We start from the raw sequence: 15978 nt of genomic DNA on the forward strand, positions 1-15978 counted from the left end.
TCCGAGTGCTTGGGAAAAGGATCGATTACAGTATTTCCCCTTTAACCTTTTTAAAATACAGAAGAGCATCAGAGAACGGGACAACTGACATAACACATGGTGACAAAAAAAACAATAGTTTTTGTGGTATTTCCTGAATAAAAGAATGTTTAACTGCCCCGATAAGAACACATAAGCTTAAATCTGTTGAATCGTTCAAGACTGAAGACATAAATCCCTGTATTTTATCAGAAGCACCCACTTCTTCGGCCTATTTTTAAACAGGCTTTATTTATAAGCGGTGGCGAATGCTTGTATTATTTAAAAAAGTAAAAAGAAACCTTAAGAGTACAACGTAAAAGGCTGTTAGTACAACCAGCTGCAACCTACTACGGAATATATATCCTCAACTGCTCCAAACCAGCTCACGGAAACAACCCTGGTGTGTATTTTCTAAGGAGACGACATCTCTAAAGGTCTTTCTCTCACTCAGAACAATGAGAACAACACCGGCCTCATCCCAGACAGACAGACAGATATTCTTAATTTATCAGTGAGATGAGACCACTCCTAACATGCCCACAGGGTCTTGCCTCAGAACCCAGTATGAACCTTCCAGACCCCTCAGCTCATCTGGATCCGGTCTTCTATCAGTTCCCAGAGTCAGAACCAGACGTGGAGAAGCTGCATTCAGCTTCTATGCTCCACATGTCTGGAACAAACTCCCAGAAAGCCTCAGATCAGCTGGAACACTCAGTGTATTTAAGTCCAGGCTGAAGACACACCTATTTTCAGCTGCTTTTGGATAAAGCTCCAAATCTGAAGCTTGAGTTTCAAAACTTAATCACATTTTAACTCCTGATTTTATCTATTGTTCTTATTTCTTTCTTTTTTGTTTAAAATTTAAATCAGGCTTTTTATTTCTACTGTTTTAATGTATCTATAAAGCACTTTGAATCGCCTTGTAGTTGAATTGTGCTGTACAGATAAACTTGCCTTGCCTTGCCTAACATGAAACATGGATGAAAATGTGTGTAAAAGACCATAAAGCTGAACAGAACCAACTATTTGTTGGTTAACTTAAGTAAAACACCAGTAAAGATCACAGAAAGTATCCACCTAACGCAACCCTATCAGGACACGAGTCCCAAACCAGGGAAAGCTGGTGCAGGTCCACGCATTTCTCATGCTGCAGTGACTCAAAGCTCAGACATGTAGACCGCCCGGCTGCAGCACCAAATTTGGATGCAGCTTTGCTGTGAGTAAAAACCAGCAGTTTGCTCAGTGGAAAGACTGAGAATCTGTTTTCTCTGCCTGAAGGATGCTTTATAAATGATGTGCAGCTGATAATGACCCATCAGAGGCCCCCTGGGAAGGAGAGCTCTATAAATAAAAAGACATGACAGCGATTTAAAAAGGAAAATAAAAAGAGGATTCATGTGATTTAAGCTCACGTCTTCCGTGTCTGAGCAGCGTATTTCTCCGGCAGCTAGTGAGCCGACACACGGCCCCAGACTGCAGCTATAAAAAAATCAAAGCCCAACACAAGAGGTAAATATTGACCGTGCGGCCGTTTCTCTCGATAAATTCTGCCGAGTCGTCTCTGCGCTCACTCTCACTGGCCCACTGATCTCTGAACAGCAAATATGGCCAGTTTCTGCGCCGGCAGCTGAGTGGATAACGCCGTCTTTATCAGTCCTGGGTCAACACGTTATGTAAAAACCGCCTCTGCAGAGGTTAATTCAGAGGCCACAGCTGAAACATGCTCATTTATCAGCGTTACTAAGAGGGGAGGGAGGGTTCAATAATACGCAATTCACCACAGGAAAGAATCCCTTAAAATATCTGAATTTAGTGTAAATGTTCCAACATGCATTGGACTCCTTACTCTGATGGAATAAACTGGAGCTGACGAGATTATTTTTAAGATATTGGGGGTAAGAAAACAAATAAATCGGCTGTTTCCAGCATCTGAAACTCAAAGATGGATATTTTGATATATATATTTGTCTTTATATTGAGGGGCTGATACTGAGACAGTTTTCTATTTTCTGACTCTTTACAGACTGAATTATGTGATAATACAAGAAAAAACTAACACATAAGAGCCAATAAATATGTGCATCCTGTTGTTATGGTTACTTTACAACAACAAAACAAGGAGAGAAAGTACAGAAATCCCACCTCAGATGCAACATCTGACTATTTCTCCTCAGGAAAGAATCATTTTGTTATATTTTATGTTGAATTATCGACCACCTTTGTCCCCATGAAGTAAAGTTTGTTTCATCTGATAAATCTAAACCATCTCTGCAAATGTCTGTAGGGGCAGAAGGACCAAGTCATGGGTTGTGTTTTATCACTCATTTAAATGTTAAAACAGAGGTGAGACATGAAGAGAAATGCAATATCAATGAAGGGTTAAATAATACGCAGTGGGTTCATTAGTCTGTTTAATTAAGTTCAATGTTAAACATCAGCAAACTGTTTTCTCAACATGAAAGAATCCCTTAAAATATCTGAATTTAGTTTAAATGTTCCAACAAGGACCAAGTCATGGGTGAGACATAAAGGGAAATCCATTAAAACGTCAGAGAAATGGGGAAAAATGGCCACATTACAAGTAAATATGGTAAATATGGCAGGAGAGAGAAATCAGAGTCCCATAAGTGCACCTGGTTGATAAAAACGACCCACAGGGGTCCCCACACTGCAGCCGTACCTGAATACTTTTGATCCCAGCCCTGCAGTAGTACTTCTTGATGTCCACGTCGATTTCCGTGTTCCCGACAAAACTGAGAGAAGAAGTTGGAAGAAACATAACAGATGGGGATTGACAGCTTGGAATAAGTGCACGAGGACGTTGTGCATTGATTGTTAAGATACAGAACGGCACTTTCTTCCTTCTCTCCGGGCCTCTCGGACCCGCCGGCTCCGACTGAAGCTCATGGACACACAATGTAATCTCTGTTTTAGAAAAAGCTCATCAATTCTGCAGACGGAGGCAGATTCATTCACATCTGTCACCATGGAGATGTTCTGCACAAGCATCACAGATGAATTCATGACCAGAGGTGGGTAGTAACGAGTTACATTTACTTGAGTAAGTTTTAGAAAAAATGATACTTCTAGGAGTAGTTTTAAATCACTATACTTTTTACTTTTACTTGAGTAGATATGTGCAGCAGAAACTGTCCTCTTACTCCGCTACTTTAGGCTACAATGAGCTGGTTACTTTTCTTCTTACCTCTTTGGTATTCTACGCCTCATTATTTTGACCGTACTCAATCTCAGCGGCGGGACGGGTTAGCTTTAGCATTAGCAGTCGTAGCAAACAAACAAAGAAACAGATGAAAAATGTCAGAATCAACGGTGGAAAATGAAGACACAGACGAGGCCTCATACTGAAAGCATGTTTACCTTACAAAGAGTGAGAAACAGCAGCTACATTATGTGTCTTCTGTGTCAACCAAAACAAACGCACATTTCAGCAGAAACTCAACATCTAACTTGAGGAAACATGTAACATGTTCCTAAATAAATTTTTTCCCCATGGATAGGTGAATGTTTGTTTTTTAGGTTACATATGTTTTAAACATTTCCTAAGACTATTTTATTTTTTATTGAAGTACTTGAATTTACCTGGATTATTTTAATTTAAGCTATTTCGTAATAATTAATTAATTTTAATTTATTTTATCAATTGGATGAACTCTAATTTGCCTAAAGATGATTATTTAGTATTTTTGTCTGTCTGATTGAATGCTTGTGTTAACAAATAAATCAGACGTTACTCAACAGTTACTCAGTACTTGAGTAGTTTTTTCACCAAGCACTTTTTTACTCTTACTCAAGTAATTATCTGGATGAATACTTTTTACTTTTACTTGAGTCATATTATTCTGAAGTAACAGTACTTTTACTTGAGGACAATTTTTGGCTGCTCTACCCACCTCTGCCCATGACACACATCTGTTAGGAAGTCCATGTTGGCTCGAAAAGTTCCTTCAGTGACGAGGCTTAAAACACTGTGAGGAACAGATGCTGGAGGACGGAGGAAGGATTTACTGACAGTGAAACTACGCAGAGAACGCTGCAGCTACAGACCTGCTGCTTTTACTTCCAGAAAAAGTCAGATATTAGGTGAAATGTCTCGATCTCTGCAGCTTAAACAACAGCTCGCTGCTAATAAAACTCAGCAGGATGGTCAGAACTTTTCTGCAGTCAGATCTGGATCTCATGTGAGAATAAAAGAGAGTTTTACCTGATCTGCAGGTCCATGATGACCTGCCTCTTGTCCACATTTTCTGTGTAAACCTTCACGCCGTTCACCCTCACTGGCTGCGGAAACACGACAAAACAGTTCAACAAGAGACACGAGAAGAAGAAGAAGTCTGAGCGACTTTTAGTTCCCTGAACTGAGAGTGATTTTAGGATGAGGAGGAAGAAACCAAAGAAGAAGAGGAATACAGCTTTTCAGCTGGGATTAAAGATCAGAGCTGCTCTGTTGTTTTGAATAAACAGAAAACGGAGAAATCAGTTCATGAGGCGTCAAGTTCAACTGCTCAAAAACGGATAAAAATAGAAACAGTGAAACAACAATGAAAGATCTAAACACCTGCACCCTGACACAACATTAAAGCCCCGTTTCCCCATGTTTTAAACAGACGTCAACACGTGGCCGCGCTGCTAGTTTCCGTCACCTTGTCGCCCATGTCGATCTTGGTGAAGCAGAAGGAGCTCAGATGCGGGTTGGCGCCCTTCACCGCCGGCTCGATGGTTTCCCTGAACAGCTTGTCCACAAACTGGCAGATGAACGGCCACATCTGCTTCACCGTCTGACGGAGAGACGAGAGGAAAACGGAGCAGGACAATCAGTTCCACACATGTGTCACATCGTGCTTTTTTTTTTTTTTTTTTTAGAAATCATGAAACATCAGCGTTCTTTACCTCGATGTTTACTTGTTTTGTGATGGATTATGTTGGTTCGGGGAGAAGATGCAGATGCTGAGAGCAGCCCTGCCTGCAATTATTTATTTTGAGGCCAATATCTCGTGAGTTTGATGTGTTTGTTAATCAATAAGTAAGTTAAGAAGTTAATTCTACACGATTTCTTTGTATTCTCAAGATCCTGAAACGTAGTGACTTCTTAAACAAGGTCAATTAACCTTCATATGATGAGATGATTCAATTTAAAAAGGAATGAGCATGCATGGCCTCCACAGATTCATCATCAACGCTGTTACGGAACATAATCAAGTCTACTTTCGTTAATCGCTTAATGTCATGCGGCTTCTCCTGAAAAGCTACAGTACGTTCTGAAGTGCAATAACTTCTCCAGGTTTTCTACGACTGTGGGGACCTTTAGTGCTACACTGCAGCTCACAGTTCAACCAACAACCGTTAAGTTTTAGCAGCTAATGGCTCTCCAACTGCGTCTTCTTCCCACTGGATGAAACAGTCAGTGGGGTTACATGGCACTGAAAGGATCGGATTATTGGCTAAATTACAATAAAACTGAGTTATTAAGTGCATGTAGACACATTAATCTGACAAGAAATTGGGTCGAATCGAGTTACTCTTAATCGGATTAAGACTCCGAGATAACTCGGTTGAAAGCAGGTGGTGCTCGCAAAATTTCAAGAGTTTTCCAGTACCTACTAATTGGATCGGATCGGATTAAGACCCCGAGATAACTAGATTGAAAGTCACTCTAAACCTGCTTGTAGACGGTGAAGCACGTGGTGAATCAGACTTTGCGTTCTACGCATGCTCCAGATTTTTTCCCGTGGTCGTGACCCGGAAGTCAAAGGAGACGATATTCCTGTTGTTGTCGCCGTCAGAAAGAAACAAACAACGCGATGGAGAATGCTCCGTTGGGCATCGAGTTTGTGCAACAAGCAGCTCATCACAGACCAAATGTAGAGGGACGTAGCTTCATCTTGCTCTGCGTTCTCCATCTTTCTCCAATGCCTGAGTTTGTTGTTGTTGGTGGTGGTGAAGAGGTCAACAGGAAGTGGCTCTATTAGCAATAGTTGGAATGGGTACAGCGCCACCTATCATACCGGGGTATGACACGCTTTGTGCCTCTGATCCCATTCATTCACCGCCATATATCCAAGGAGAATTACCCTTGCTCAACTCAGTCCTATTGTAGCCAATAATCCGATCCTTTCAGTGCCATGTAACCCCACTGAGTTTCAAAAACCCTCTCAAAACCCTGATCAGCTCTCACTATATCCTCAGATGTAAACCCAGCTGGTGTTGATCACCAGTCAACACATCTCAGGTGCATCAACAGCTGTGTTCGAAACCGCATACTCATCGACCAGACAGTATGCAGAGCGTTTATCCACAATGCATTTCGCTCCTGCCCGAGCCGAAATCAGCCGGCCTGAAGCTGGTTTCGCTTAAGCTCTAAACTCTGTAAACTTTAGCAACATTTGAAACATTTTCAGGCGAGAAAGTAGTCGTTTAGATCCCCAACGTGTTGAAAACCTGACAAAATACCGGCTATTTACAATTTTGTTCCCACGAATTCGGCGCTACTAAAGCTAGCCACAGTGAGCAACGCACTTCTGATTATTTTCACAAAATAAAATACCCGTTGCCTTTTATCATAGGGAAAGCCATTACGATACAATTGGTGCTTTTGTTTTGAAAACAGGAAGTGAACCTACCCTCGTTGTAGCTAGCTTGAAACTGCCGTTTTGACAGGAAATGACGATCGGCAACGTCAAGTTACGTTGCATCTTGGGTAGTTTGAGTATGAGCAGTAACCTCATGATGCATACCCAACATTTCGGAGAATCTAGTATGCATCCGGGAAAAAAGTCAGTATGAGTAGTAGGAGTAGTAGGAGAAGTATGCGGTTTCGAACACAGCCATGGTCATTGTTGACAGGAGTATACATGTCTTACTGGCTCGTCCAGAATAAATAGACACAGCATGACTGCAAACACCGGTCATCATGTTTGGGTATGTCCTCGTCGTGCATATCCTGTAACTGTATATTTTACACGTTTCCACTCAGTGGCACAACACTCCCTCTTCTCTGTAGCTTCCCACCCCCATCTTCCTCTCTGCAGAGTTGAATCATGGGTTCCAGGTTCTCTCAGAGCTCCAGATTCTGATCCTATTTATAAACCCTACCTGTCTGCCTCTGTCAGCCAGCCGCTACTGTAGATGATGTGGAGCCGTGGGCGAACATGTGTGTGCACGCACAACAGATGATGTGTGTTTGTACCTTGTTAAGCCACTCCACCCGCTCCACGTCTGGATAATGGACCTGGAATGAAAGACATACGGATTGGAGTTAGAATCGTGATTTCAAGTCGGATAGATAAAGCTCCACAGGGGAATCATGACCATGTTGGCGTCTGATATGATTACAGCAGAGACATTTGCATGCGTTTTAAAATCCTGGTCCTACATGTTGAAGGTCAGTTAAAGCTCCTTTTTTTTTTTTTTTTTACCTCATTGTCAGGCGGTTGCAGCATCCCAACTATTTTGGGAAACACACTTCTTTATTTGTGTCAGAGCTGTGAACAACTTCACTCCTGTAAACATGCTTTCCATATATATCAGAGGAGTAACTGTGCTCGGCTTCCTCTGTACAGATGTCAGGGGGAGATGAACTGTACGGAGGTCAAAGGTTACATGAGGTGGACATTTACCTGAACCTAATCAAAAGTTTAAATGTTCGATGTCGATTCAAATTAAATCAGAATATTAAATTCACTGAACTGTTGAACTGTGTTGAATGTTGTTTTGTCCTTTTGTTTTATATAAAATCTGTTAGACTCGACATTAGGACCACATGTTAAAGGTAAAAACCTCCACTTTGTGTTTAATTATTCAGCAAACTGAATGCCTGAGATTACACCAAGGCCTTTATGTGAAGCTAAGTGCTGCAGATAAATGCACGCTCACCTCTTTGTTTTGGTATCATCTTACTTTCCAGCTCTGTTGGCAGAGCACCCAAACACACAGGCAACACTGTAAATGTAGTTATTGCTTTTTAAAAGACCAAAAACATGCACACACACACACACACACACCCATCTGAGCATTTTACTGCATGGCAAAGGATATTTGAAATAAAAAAAAATGTGAAAAACAAACAGGAAAATAAGTTCATCCACTAATATCGGTCTGTCAGAAAGCCAAAATTGAAAATTCAGCTCCAGGTCATGAGGGACAGCAGCAGGTCATCTGCAAATGTGATGACGAAAACAAGGAAACCAAGGGTGTTGAAAGATGGAGAAACAGAAACCTATGTGACGACACGGCTGCTCCACGCTGACGTTTATATTTAGCCTGAGAGCGAGACGGCGTGTCAAAGATAGGCTTCCTTAAGGAGAACCCCGATCACACGTCAACGCTGGATGGATTTTAATAGCACAGCCTGCAGCGGCTCCTGTGAAGCCACAACGTTAGAAGCTGAGCTGGACCAGGAAGTCCAGGAAAAAGCAAAGAAACTCAACACGCAGAATGATTCGGGGACACAAAAACCACAAGAATCTAACAGAAAAGTCTCTTAAAGGGATAGTTTGCCTCTTTTGACATGAAGCTGTATGACATCCCATATTAGCAATATCATTTATGAACATCTTCTTACCCCCTGCTGCGTCCTGTGAGTTCCAGCCTCGTTTTGGCGTTGACGAAAGTAGTCCGGCTAGTTGGCTGGGGCTTAAAAAATAAAGCGTTTTGCTTCTCAAAACAATGTGCGTTCAAAAGAGTAATACATTCGCATCACAAAAGAGGCGAACTATCCCTTTAATATACTTCAGATTTCAGGAGTATTGTTTGAATGTGGCCCGAGATGAATAAGAAAAGCATCTACAGACTTTTCTTTGGGTTCCGATGGGATTCTGATACTTAAATGTGGAAATCTGGCATCCGTTTTGTTATCATTGTTGGTGATTTCGTTTTCCAAAGAAGAAAAGTAAAGGACACACATCAGTGAGTGGATTTCATCCAGAGGGGAAACATGAGACAAGTGGTAATCCATGAGATCGCTGTCATTTCCTTGTCCAGCATCATGTCAGACAACAAATCACTGTTTGGGCCGACAGTTTGGCTTCAGCTAGTCACGGTCGTTCCCGTTACTCCTTAGCTTTCTTCTCCCCACACACACAAACACACACACACATTTTGCTTTGCTTCTTTGATTGCTTTTAACTGTGTTTTTCCATTTTTTTTCTCTTTAAATTGCTTGTTTTTATGCCGCTTCATGCTGTTCTTTTAAATGCCTTGTCTTTATGTAAAGCACACTGAGTTGCCTGTGGTATGAAATGCACTGTATAAATAAAGATGCCTGGCCTTGCCTTTGCCATGGCAGTCAGTTCTTGACAGAATGTGTTTTAAGATACCATCTACTTCTACCTTAAAATCCATGTCTGAAGCAATCCTTTTTGCCACAGGATTTAAAGAGTCCACGTGTGCATTTTGCACTACAGCTATTGCAAATATGAAGGAGGAACCCGGAGCTCAGTGTTGGGGCACGCCGACTACCTGTGAGGACAGAGATCAGCTCAGCATGTCGACACAGAGTCTGGCAGCATTAAAGCTGGAGCTGAGGGCCAAGAGTCGACTGAGACCGACCTGTTGCGTAAGGAGCTGGTGTACAGCAGCCAGAACTGGTGGAGTGGGTCCTAAACATGATGCTTTTACATACAAGCCGAGGCCGGGAGGATCGGGAAAAGCTTTGACTTTTCTCCTTCATCTCCGTGCACACTTCCTCATTTCAGTGTTTTGCATGTCTGTATATTCAACTGCATAAAGATCAGAGTCAAATAACTGATTATCCGTCACTGCAGAACCCAAGGACTAAAGATAATACACAAACATACAAACTTTAGTTGTTCTGACACTAGAGCAAGTAAAGTCAAATTCTAAACTTTTATAACAAACTGGAAAATGTGAAGAATGCATTCACCATTTCATAATTCTTCAGCATTCTTTCATTGATTCATGAGGCAAACGTAAAACCTCCAGATCTTCTCATCTCATCTAACAAGTTTTATTATTAACTCGGGCTGGGAGAGTTAAGTCGTTATTATCGCGTTAACTCGTTAATTATTCAACGCCGATAAATATTTTATCGCGATAAAATATGCAGGTTTTTACTTATTTTTTTATTTTTTATTATTTGTTGGGGCTTTTGTACCTTTAATGGAAAGGAAAATTCAGAGACAGGAATCAGGGGGCAGAGAGAGGGGGAACGACATGCAGCAGAGGGCCGTCCGGGGGCAGCTGCAGCGAGGACTGTAGCTTCTGTACATGGGGCGCCTGCTCAACCCACTACACCACAAACCACCTCCGTTTTATTATTTATCTTATTATTGTAAAAGTCTGTTGCTCACAGGCTTTTATTTTGTAAAAGTCTGTTGCTGTCTGCTGCGGAACCGGAAAAGAAAGTAATCGGCGGATCCACCAAACATGGAGAAGGGTACGGAACTTTTACTCGGCCATTTTAATTTTAAAGTTCTTCCAGACGGCGGAGTCGACAGAACCAAAGTCATCTGTAAACACTGCCAAGTTGAATTGTCTTCTCAGCGTAGTAGTTCCAGTCTAAAATATCACTTAAAGGCAAAACACACAACTGATAGCAGCAAGTCATTCAAGGAAACAGACAGTGGAGCGAGGCTTCTACATAAAAACTACAGAAAGATGCTGATGTTAAAAGTGTGTTTGCACAACAAATGTTATGGCACTTTCATTCATATGGCAGCACATTTAAAATAAAGCTAAATGCTAAAAGCTATACACTACTTTTGAATTCATTTTTGGATTTTGCATATAAATGCGATTAATCGTGATTAATCAGGGAAATCATGTGATTAATTAGATTAAAATATTAACTAATCTGTCAGAATGACATTCAACACAGAACAGAAGGAGAATCGTCACAGCTGAGACAATTTTAACCAACACGCACTGTCCTGTCCACGTGCATAAACAGCCCAACGCTGAAGAACACGCCCTCATCACACAGCTGTTTAACCTTAACCGAACTTCTCCAAAGTGATTCAATTCACTTTGTTTTCTGGCCACTTCTTTCTTAACACCTGAACATGGGCTCCACCATTATTTTAATTCAACTAACTCGTCATTTTTATCTAATCAACGTGATAAAAGTGAAGAAAACCATGAAGCACCGTTTCCTGCAGCCCGTGTTGACGTCTTTAAAAGCCAAAAATGCTCATTGAGAGGTTGAAACTGATGTTTTTACTCATTGTTTTATGGCTGAAAAACTGGGGGGGGGATGACTTAGCAGCTCAAAGATGATTTATCTTTGGAGTTTATCTCCCTTTTACAAATGAAGAATCTCTCATCAACAATGAAGGAAAGGGAAGTGGAACATGAACAGCTCTTACTAATTATTACTGCCGGTTAGAGGATTGGGAAGTCCAACAAGATGCGGAATGTAGCCGAGCAAGCAAATGAAACGCAGAGCGTTGTGCATTATGACACCGTCTGTCTGTCAGTAAGTAGGAACTGGAGGAGAATATCTGAAGGATATCCAAACAATTCAAGACCATTAGCATTCTTCAATGACTGTGCGACACAGCAGAGGCTGGTCATACATGTCGCACGTCTCAATGAATTGCCATCTTTTATTGTATTGTATTGAGCTTGTATTCTTTATTGATAAGATGATTTTATTCAATATTAGTATTACTATGGGCCTGAGCATTTATTCTGTTTTTCAGCAATTGTTTTTAATACAAATATATTGAATACCCCTATTAAAATCTTTAGATAGATAGATAAGTTGATAAGTACTTTATTCATCCCAATTTGGGAAATTGTTGTGTTGCAGCAGCATACAGTAAAATTTATGTAAACAATTAAAGTGAAAACAAGCAAATAGAATAGAATAAAATAAATGCAGTTTTCTCAAAATCATTTTTTAAATATTTTTTCAGTATCAATATCTCAGACAATGGAGCACCTACTAACACCAAACTCTCCAGTTATACACTTAGCAGCATTCTGAAGATATTTACAGAAGGATTTGTTGATAAATCATTCCTGGCCTGATTTATGTGACATTATAATCCAAAAATATGGTGAAAATCGATGTTTTGTAAGCTATGGGCAATATATTTGGATTTCCTAGGAATTGAAAGCAGATAGCCTAAAATCCCTCTGTAATTTTCTCTAAAAAAATAAAAATAAAAAAAAGAATTTTGCACCTGGCTTTATTATATGTTCAGATCTATCTTCTGGAAATATATGCAAATTTGCATAATACCTCATTTTCATAATTAAACATACAAATTTAAAAAATTTTTCATACTTGTATAAGTAATCAACTGAGGAAGTTTCATGGTGATATCTATTATTTTAAAATATTACCCTATTCACCTGTAGTGTATGGCCTTAAAGGTTAAAGTTCATGACAGCACAATTAGAAAAAGACTGAACAAGAAGGGCTGCAGGAGAAAGCCTCTTCTCTCTAAAAACAACATGGCAGCGCAGCGGCCCGACCAGCTGCTGGATCATGAGGTGGGCTTATTCTAACACTTCCACGAATAATGACACAGTGTAAAGTGTCGGGTGTGGTTCATTTCACGGATCATTTACCTCATTTCAAGACCTGGCAAGACCAGATGTTTTCCTTTCCCATTGTGCCCTGACACACCGTGTAACCTTAGAGATGAGAGAGGGTGTATTCTCGGTATGTTGCCTGCATTGAATCCCACAGTTGCAGAGATTCGTGTATTTCTAACCTTTCAAAGCTTGTGAAATCCCATCTGGTGGTGTTCTAAACTACAGTGTCTGCACGGTGAACAATATCCCTGCACACTTTTGCACAAACAAGCCTTCTTGGATAGTGTTTCAGTTGCCTGCAGCAACACACCCACACAAGCACCAGCACAGACTTGTGCACATGCTCTGTTTTCCATCTCTGAGATTTCCACACTCTGAGTGTGCAACAGCTGTTTGGAGTTCCTCACCCTCTTCTCCAGCCACACCCCTCACCCAAACATGTGCGACAGACAGAAAGGGAAGGCAGAGAAAGAAAGAAACCTCTCTAATATCGGTCTGTCAGAAAGCGTGGACTAAAATTCAGCTCCAGGTCATGAGGGACAGCAGCGGCTCATCTGCAAAGGTGATGACAAAAACAAGGAAACCAAGGAAACCAAGGGCGTTGAAAGATGGAGAAACAGAAACCTATGTGACGACACGGCTGCTCCACGCTGACGTTTATATTTAGCCTGAGAGCGAGACGGCGTGTCAAAGATAGGCTTCCTTAAGGAGAACCCCGATCACACCTCAACGCTGGATGGATTTTAATAGCACAGCCCGCAGCGGCTCCTGTGAAGCCACAACGTTAGAAGCTGAGCTGGACCAGGAAGTCCAGGAAAAAGCAAAGAAACTTAACACGCAGAATGATTCGGGGACACAAAAAGCACAGGAATCAAACAGAAAAGTCTCTTAATATACTTCAGATTTCAGGTGTATGGTTCGAATGTGGCTCGAGATGAATAAGAAATGCATCTATGGACTTTCCTTTTGGTTCTGCACTGGAAAACATCTAAATCTTACCAAGTATATTTGTCTCATTGAGTATCTCATTACACTTAATATAAGACACAACTGCCTAACAAGTACCATTTCAGCCAGATGTAGGGACTTGTTTTAATACAATACATCTGGAATATCTTGTTAAGTGAAAAAGTCTTGAAAACATCTTGTTTTGAGTCATATTTCACATGAAACAAGCTTTTTTTTTCATTTGAAGAGGTTTTTAAGCTAATTTCAAGATCACTTTTAACTCGAAAGTCCTAAATATCACATTTTATTTCAAGAAATCTTGACAAGCCGATTTTCACTAGTTCCATTGGCAGATTTTTTTGCTTATTTCAAGCAAAAACGTCTTGTATTTGTTGTTTTTTTACTTATTTTTGGAGTATGATGGGATTCTGATTAGGGCTGGGCAATTCATTTGGTTTAAATATTAAACCGCAATTTTATTTTCCTACGGTTTTTGAAATGGCTGAACCGAAAAATCGCGATTTAAAAACATTTCTAGACTCCGCAGATTTGTTTTGCTTTAAAGGGACTCTGTAGTAGCCTCCTCTCTCCCTTTCCAGAACACGCGCACAACTCCACGCCACTTTGCCTAAAATACGATCACATTCCCCGCGGCACCGACAGACGTAGCATGCAATAAAAAGGTCAACAAACAGAGATGAAGAAGAACTCCTTCCTAAAAATGGTTCTACTTCAGTTGTATGGAAGTTGTTCGGGTACAAGCGGAACAAACAACTGTTCTGTGGAAAGTTTGTAGAAAGTCGATCGCTGCAAAACATGGGAGCACAACAAACTTATTCCAGCACCGACAGAGACATGCGGTGGAATGGCAGGAGTGTGCAGCACTGAGAGATGCAGATGCTAGCTCAAGCCACAAAGTGCCTGCAAAAAAGCAGGTAACCATGGCAGCAGCATTTTCAGCAGGCATTCCTTATGACAAGGAAGGGCCCCGGTGGCAGGCGATCACAGATGCGGTGACATATTACATAGCAAAAGATGTGGTCCCCATCTACACCGTAGAAAAAACGGGTTCATTAAGATGCTGAAAACGATAGACCCGAAGTGTCAACTGCCCAGCCGCAAGCATTTCGCCACAGTTTCCCAATTTATATAACAAAACAACAGCTACAGTCGCAGAGCAGCTGCAAAACGAAGTTTATTATTCCACCACTACCGACCTATGGTCCAGCCGAACCACACACCCATATTTGAGTCTGACCGTGCATTTTATTGACGGAGAATGGGCCCTGCGAGGCATTGTCATTTGGTAATTCTCAATTGTGTCAATAAAGAAAATATATATTTAAATTTTGCCTTGGTCTGGGTTGTTTAGAAAAAACAGAGAGGAAAAAAAAAAAAAAAAAAAAAAAAAAAAAAGAGGTTTAAATCGCCCATTAGTTAGAAAAAAAATAAAAAATAAATAAATCGAGATTTTATTTTTAAGCCAAATCGTGCAATTAGTTAGAAGAAAAAAGAAAAAGAGAAAAAAAGAAAATCGAGATTTTATTTTTAGGCCAAATCGCCGAGCCCTAATTCTGAAATGTGGAAATCTGGCATCCGTTTTTTTTATCATTGTTGGTGATTTCGTGTTTGGCTGCATGAGGCTGCAGACAACACACGTTAAAGGGGGTCATGGCAAAGTTCTTCATAAGACTTTCAGAGTGAGTGAAACTAAAGAACTGTGTTCATTTTGTGAACATGTGCACAAAATGCCCATCAGGTGAGTGAAAAACAACAATGTCAGCCAAACACGGCATATTAATAAGCAGCTTATGGTGGTGATGAACAATCAAACAGATCGTACACCTGCACAGCCGTGCTCCGCTGTTCTTTCCATGGAAGCTTGTGTTGGTTTGTTTTCTCTGGAAACCCTCTGAGCAGTTTGAATGAATTCAAATGGAAACCATCCTGGTTATCTCTCAGTCAGGCCTATTAAGCTTATTAGGCTGCAGGGATAAAGAGCTATGTCACCACATCCCAAACACAAAAGGCCATCTGTTTCAGGCCGGCGACTGTAGATTAGCAACACGGGCTGCAACTCACTCCACACTGATGCGGATCCGCTCCAGCCTCAGAGGTGTTAAATAAAACAGTGAACAGGCTGTTAACAGGGCTGGAATTACCTCAAAAATACATCAGCTGTGTGTAAAACGGTGGAAAAGATGATGAGATAAACCGCGGCGCGAGCGAGAGGAGCCGAATGAAAATAGTCTGAACGCTCACGGGTCAAAGTAGAGCCTTTCAGTTCCTCCACATTGTTTCCATTCCCTGCGACGGAGCAGAGCCCCACCCTTTGGCACTTCAAAAGAACACGAAATCCCCACCCAATGCCGAGTCATACGAGAGCATGAAGGGTGGGAGGACGGGGGGGAGAAACGTTTAGACTGCAGCCATGTTTGTCGTTAAGTGGGGATGAACAAAACCCAAACGGCTCCCGTCAACATGCAACTG

The 15978-nt window shown here is 41.1% G+C and overlaps 1 protein-coding gene across 4 annotated transcripts in view; it reads right to left on the reverse strand.

Moving 5' to 3' along the window:
* Positions 1-15978, reverse strand: part of esyt2a (extended synaptotagmin-like protein 2a) — a 74565-nt gene that overhangs the window by 47943 nt on the left and 10644 nt on the right. For all 4 annotated transcript variants that reach the window (XM_075482760.1, XM_075482758.1, XM_075482762.1 and 1 more), the window contains exons 3-6: positions 7226-7267; positions 4683-4817; positions 4244-4320; positions 2702-2774 (exon numbers count right to left, since the gene is read on the reverse strand). In XM_075482760.1, the coding sequence (XP_075338875.1) occupies positions 2702-2774; positions 4244-4320; positions 4683-4817; positions 7226-7267 (327 nt within the window). The remainder of the gene's footprint in view (positions 1-2701; positions 2775-4243; positions 4321-4682; positions 4818-7225; positions 7268-15978) is intronic.

Source organism: Odontesthes bonariensis, chromosome 14 (assembly GCF_027942865.1).
Source record: "Odontesthes bonariensis isolate fOdoBon6 chromosome 14, fOdoBon6.hap1, whole genome shotgun sequence".
NCBI lineage: Eukaryota > Metazoa > Chordata > Actinopteri > Atheriniformes > Atherinopsidae > Odontesthes > Odontesthes bonariensis.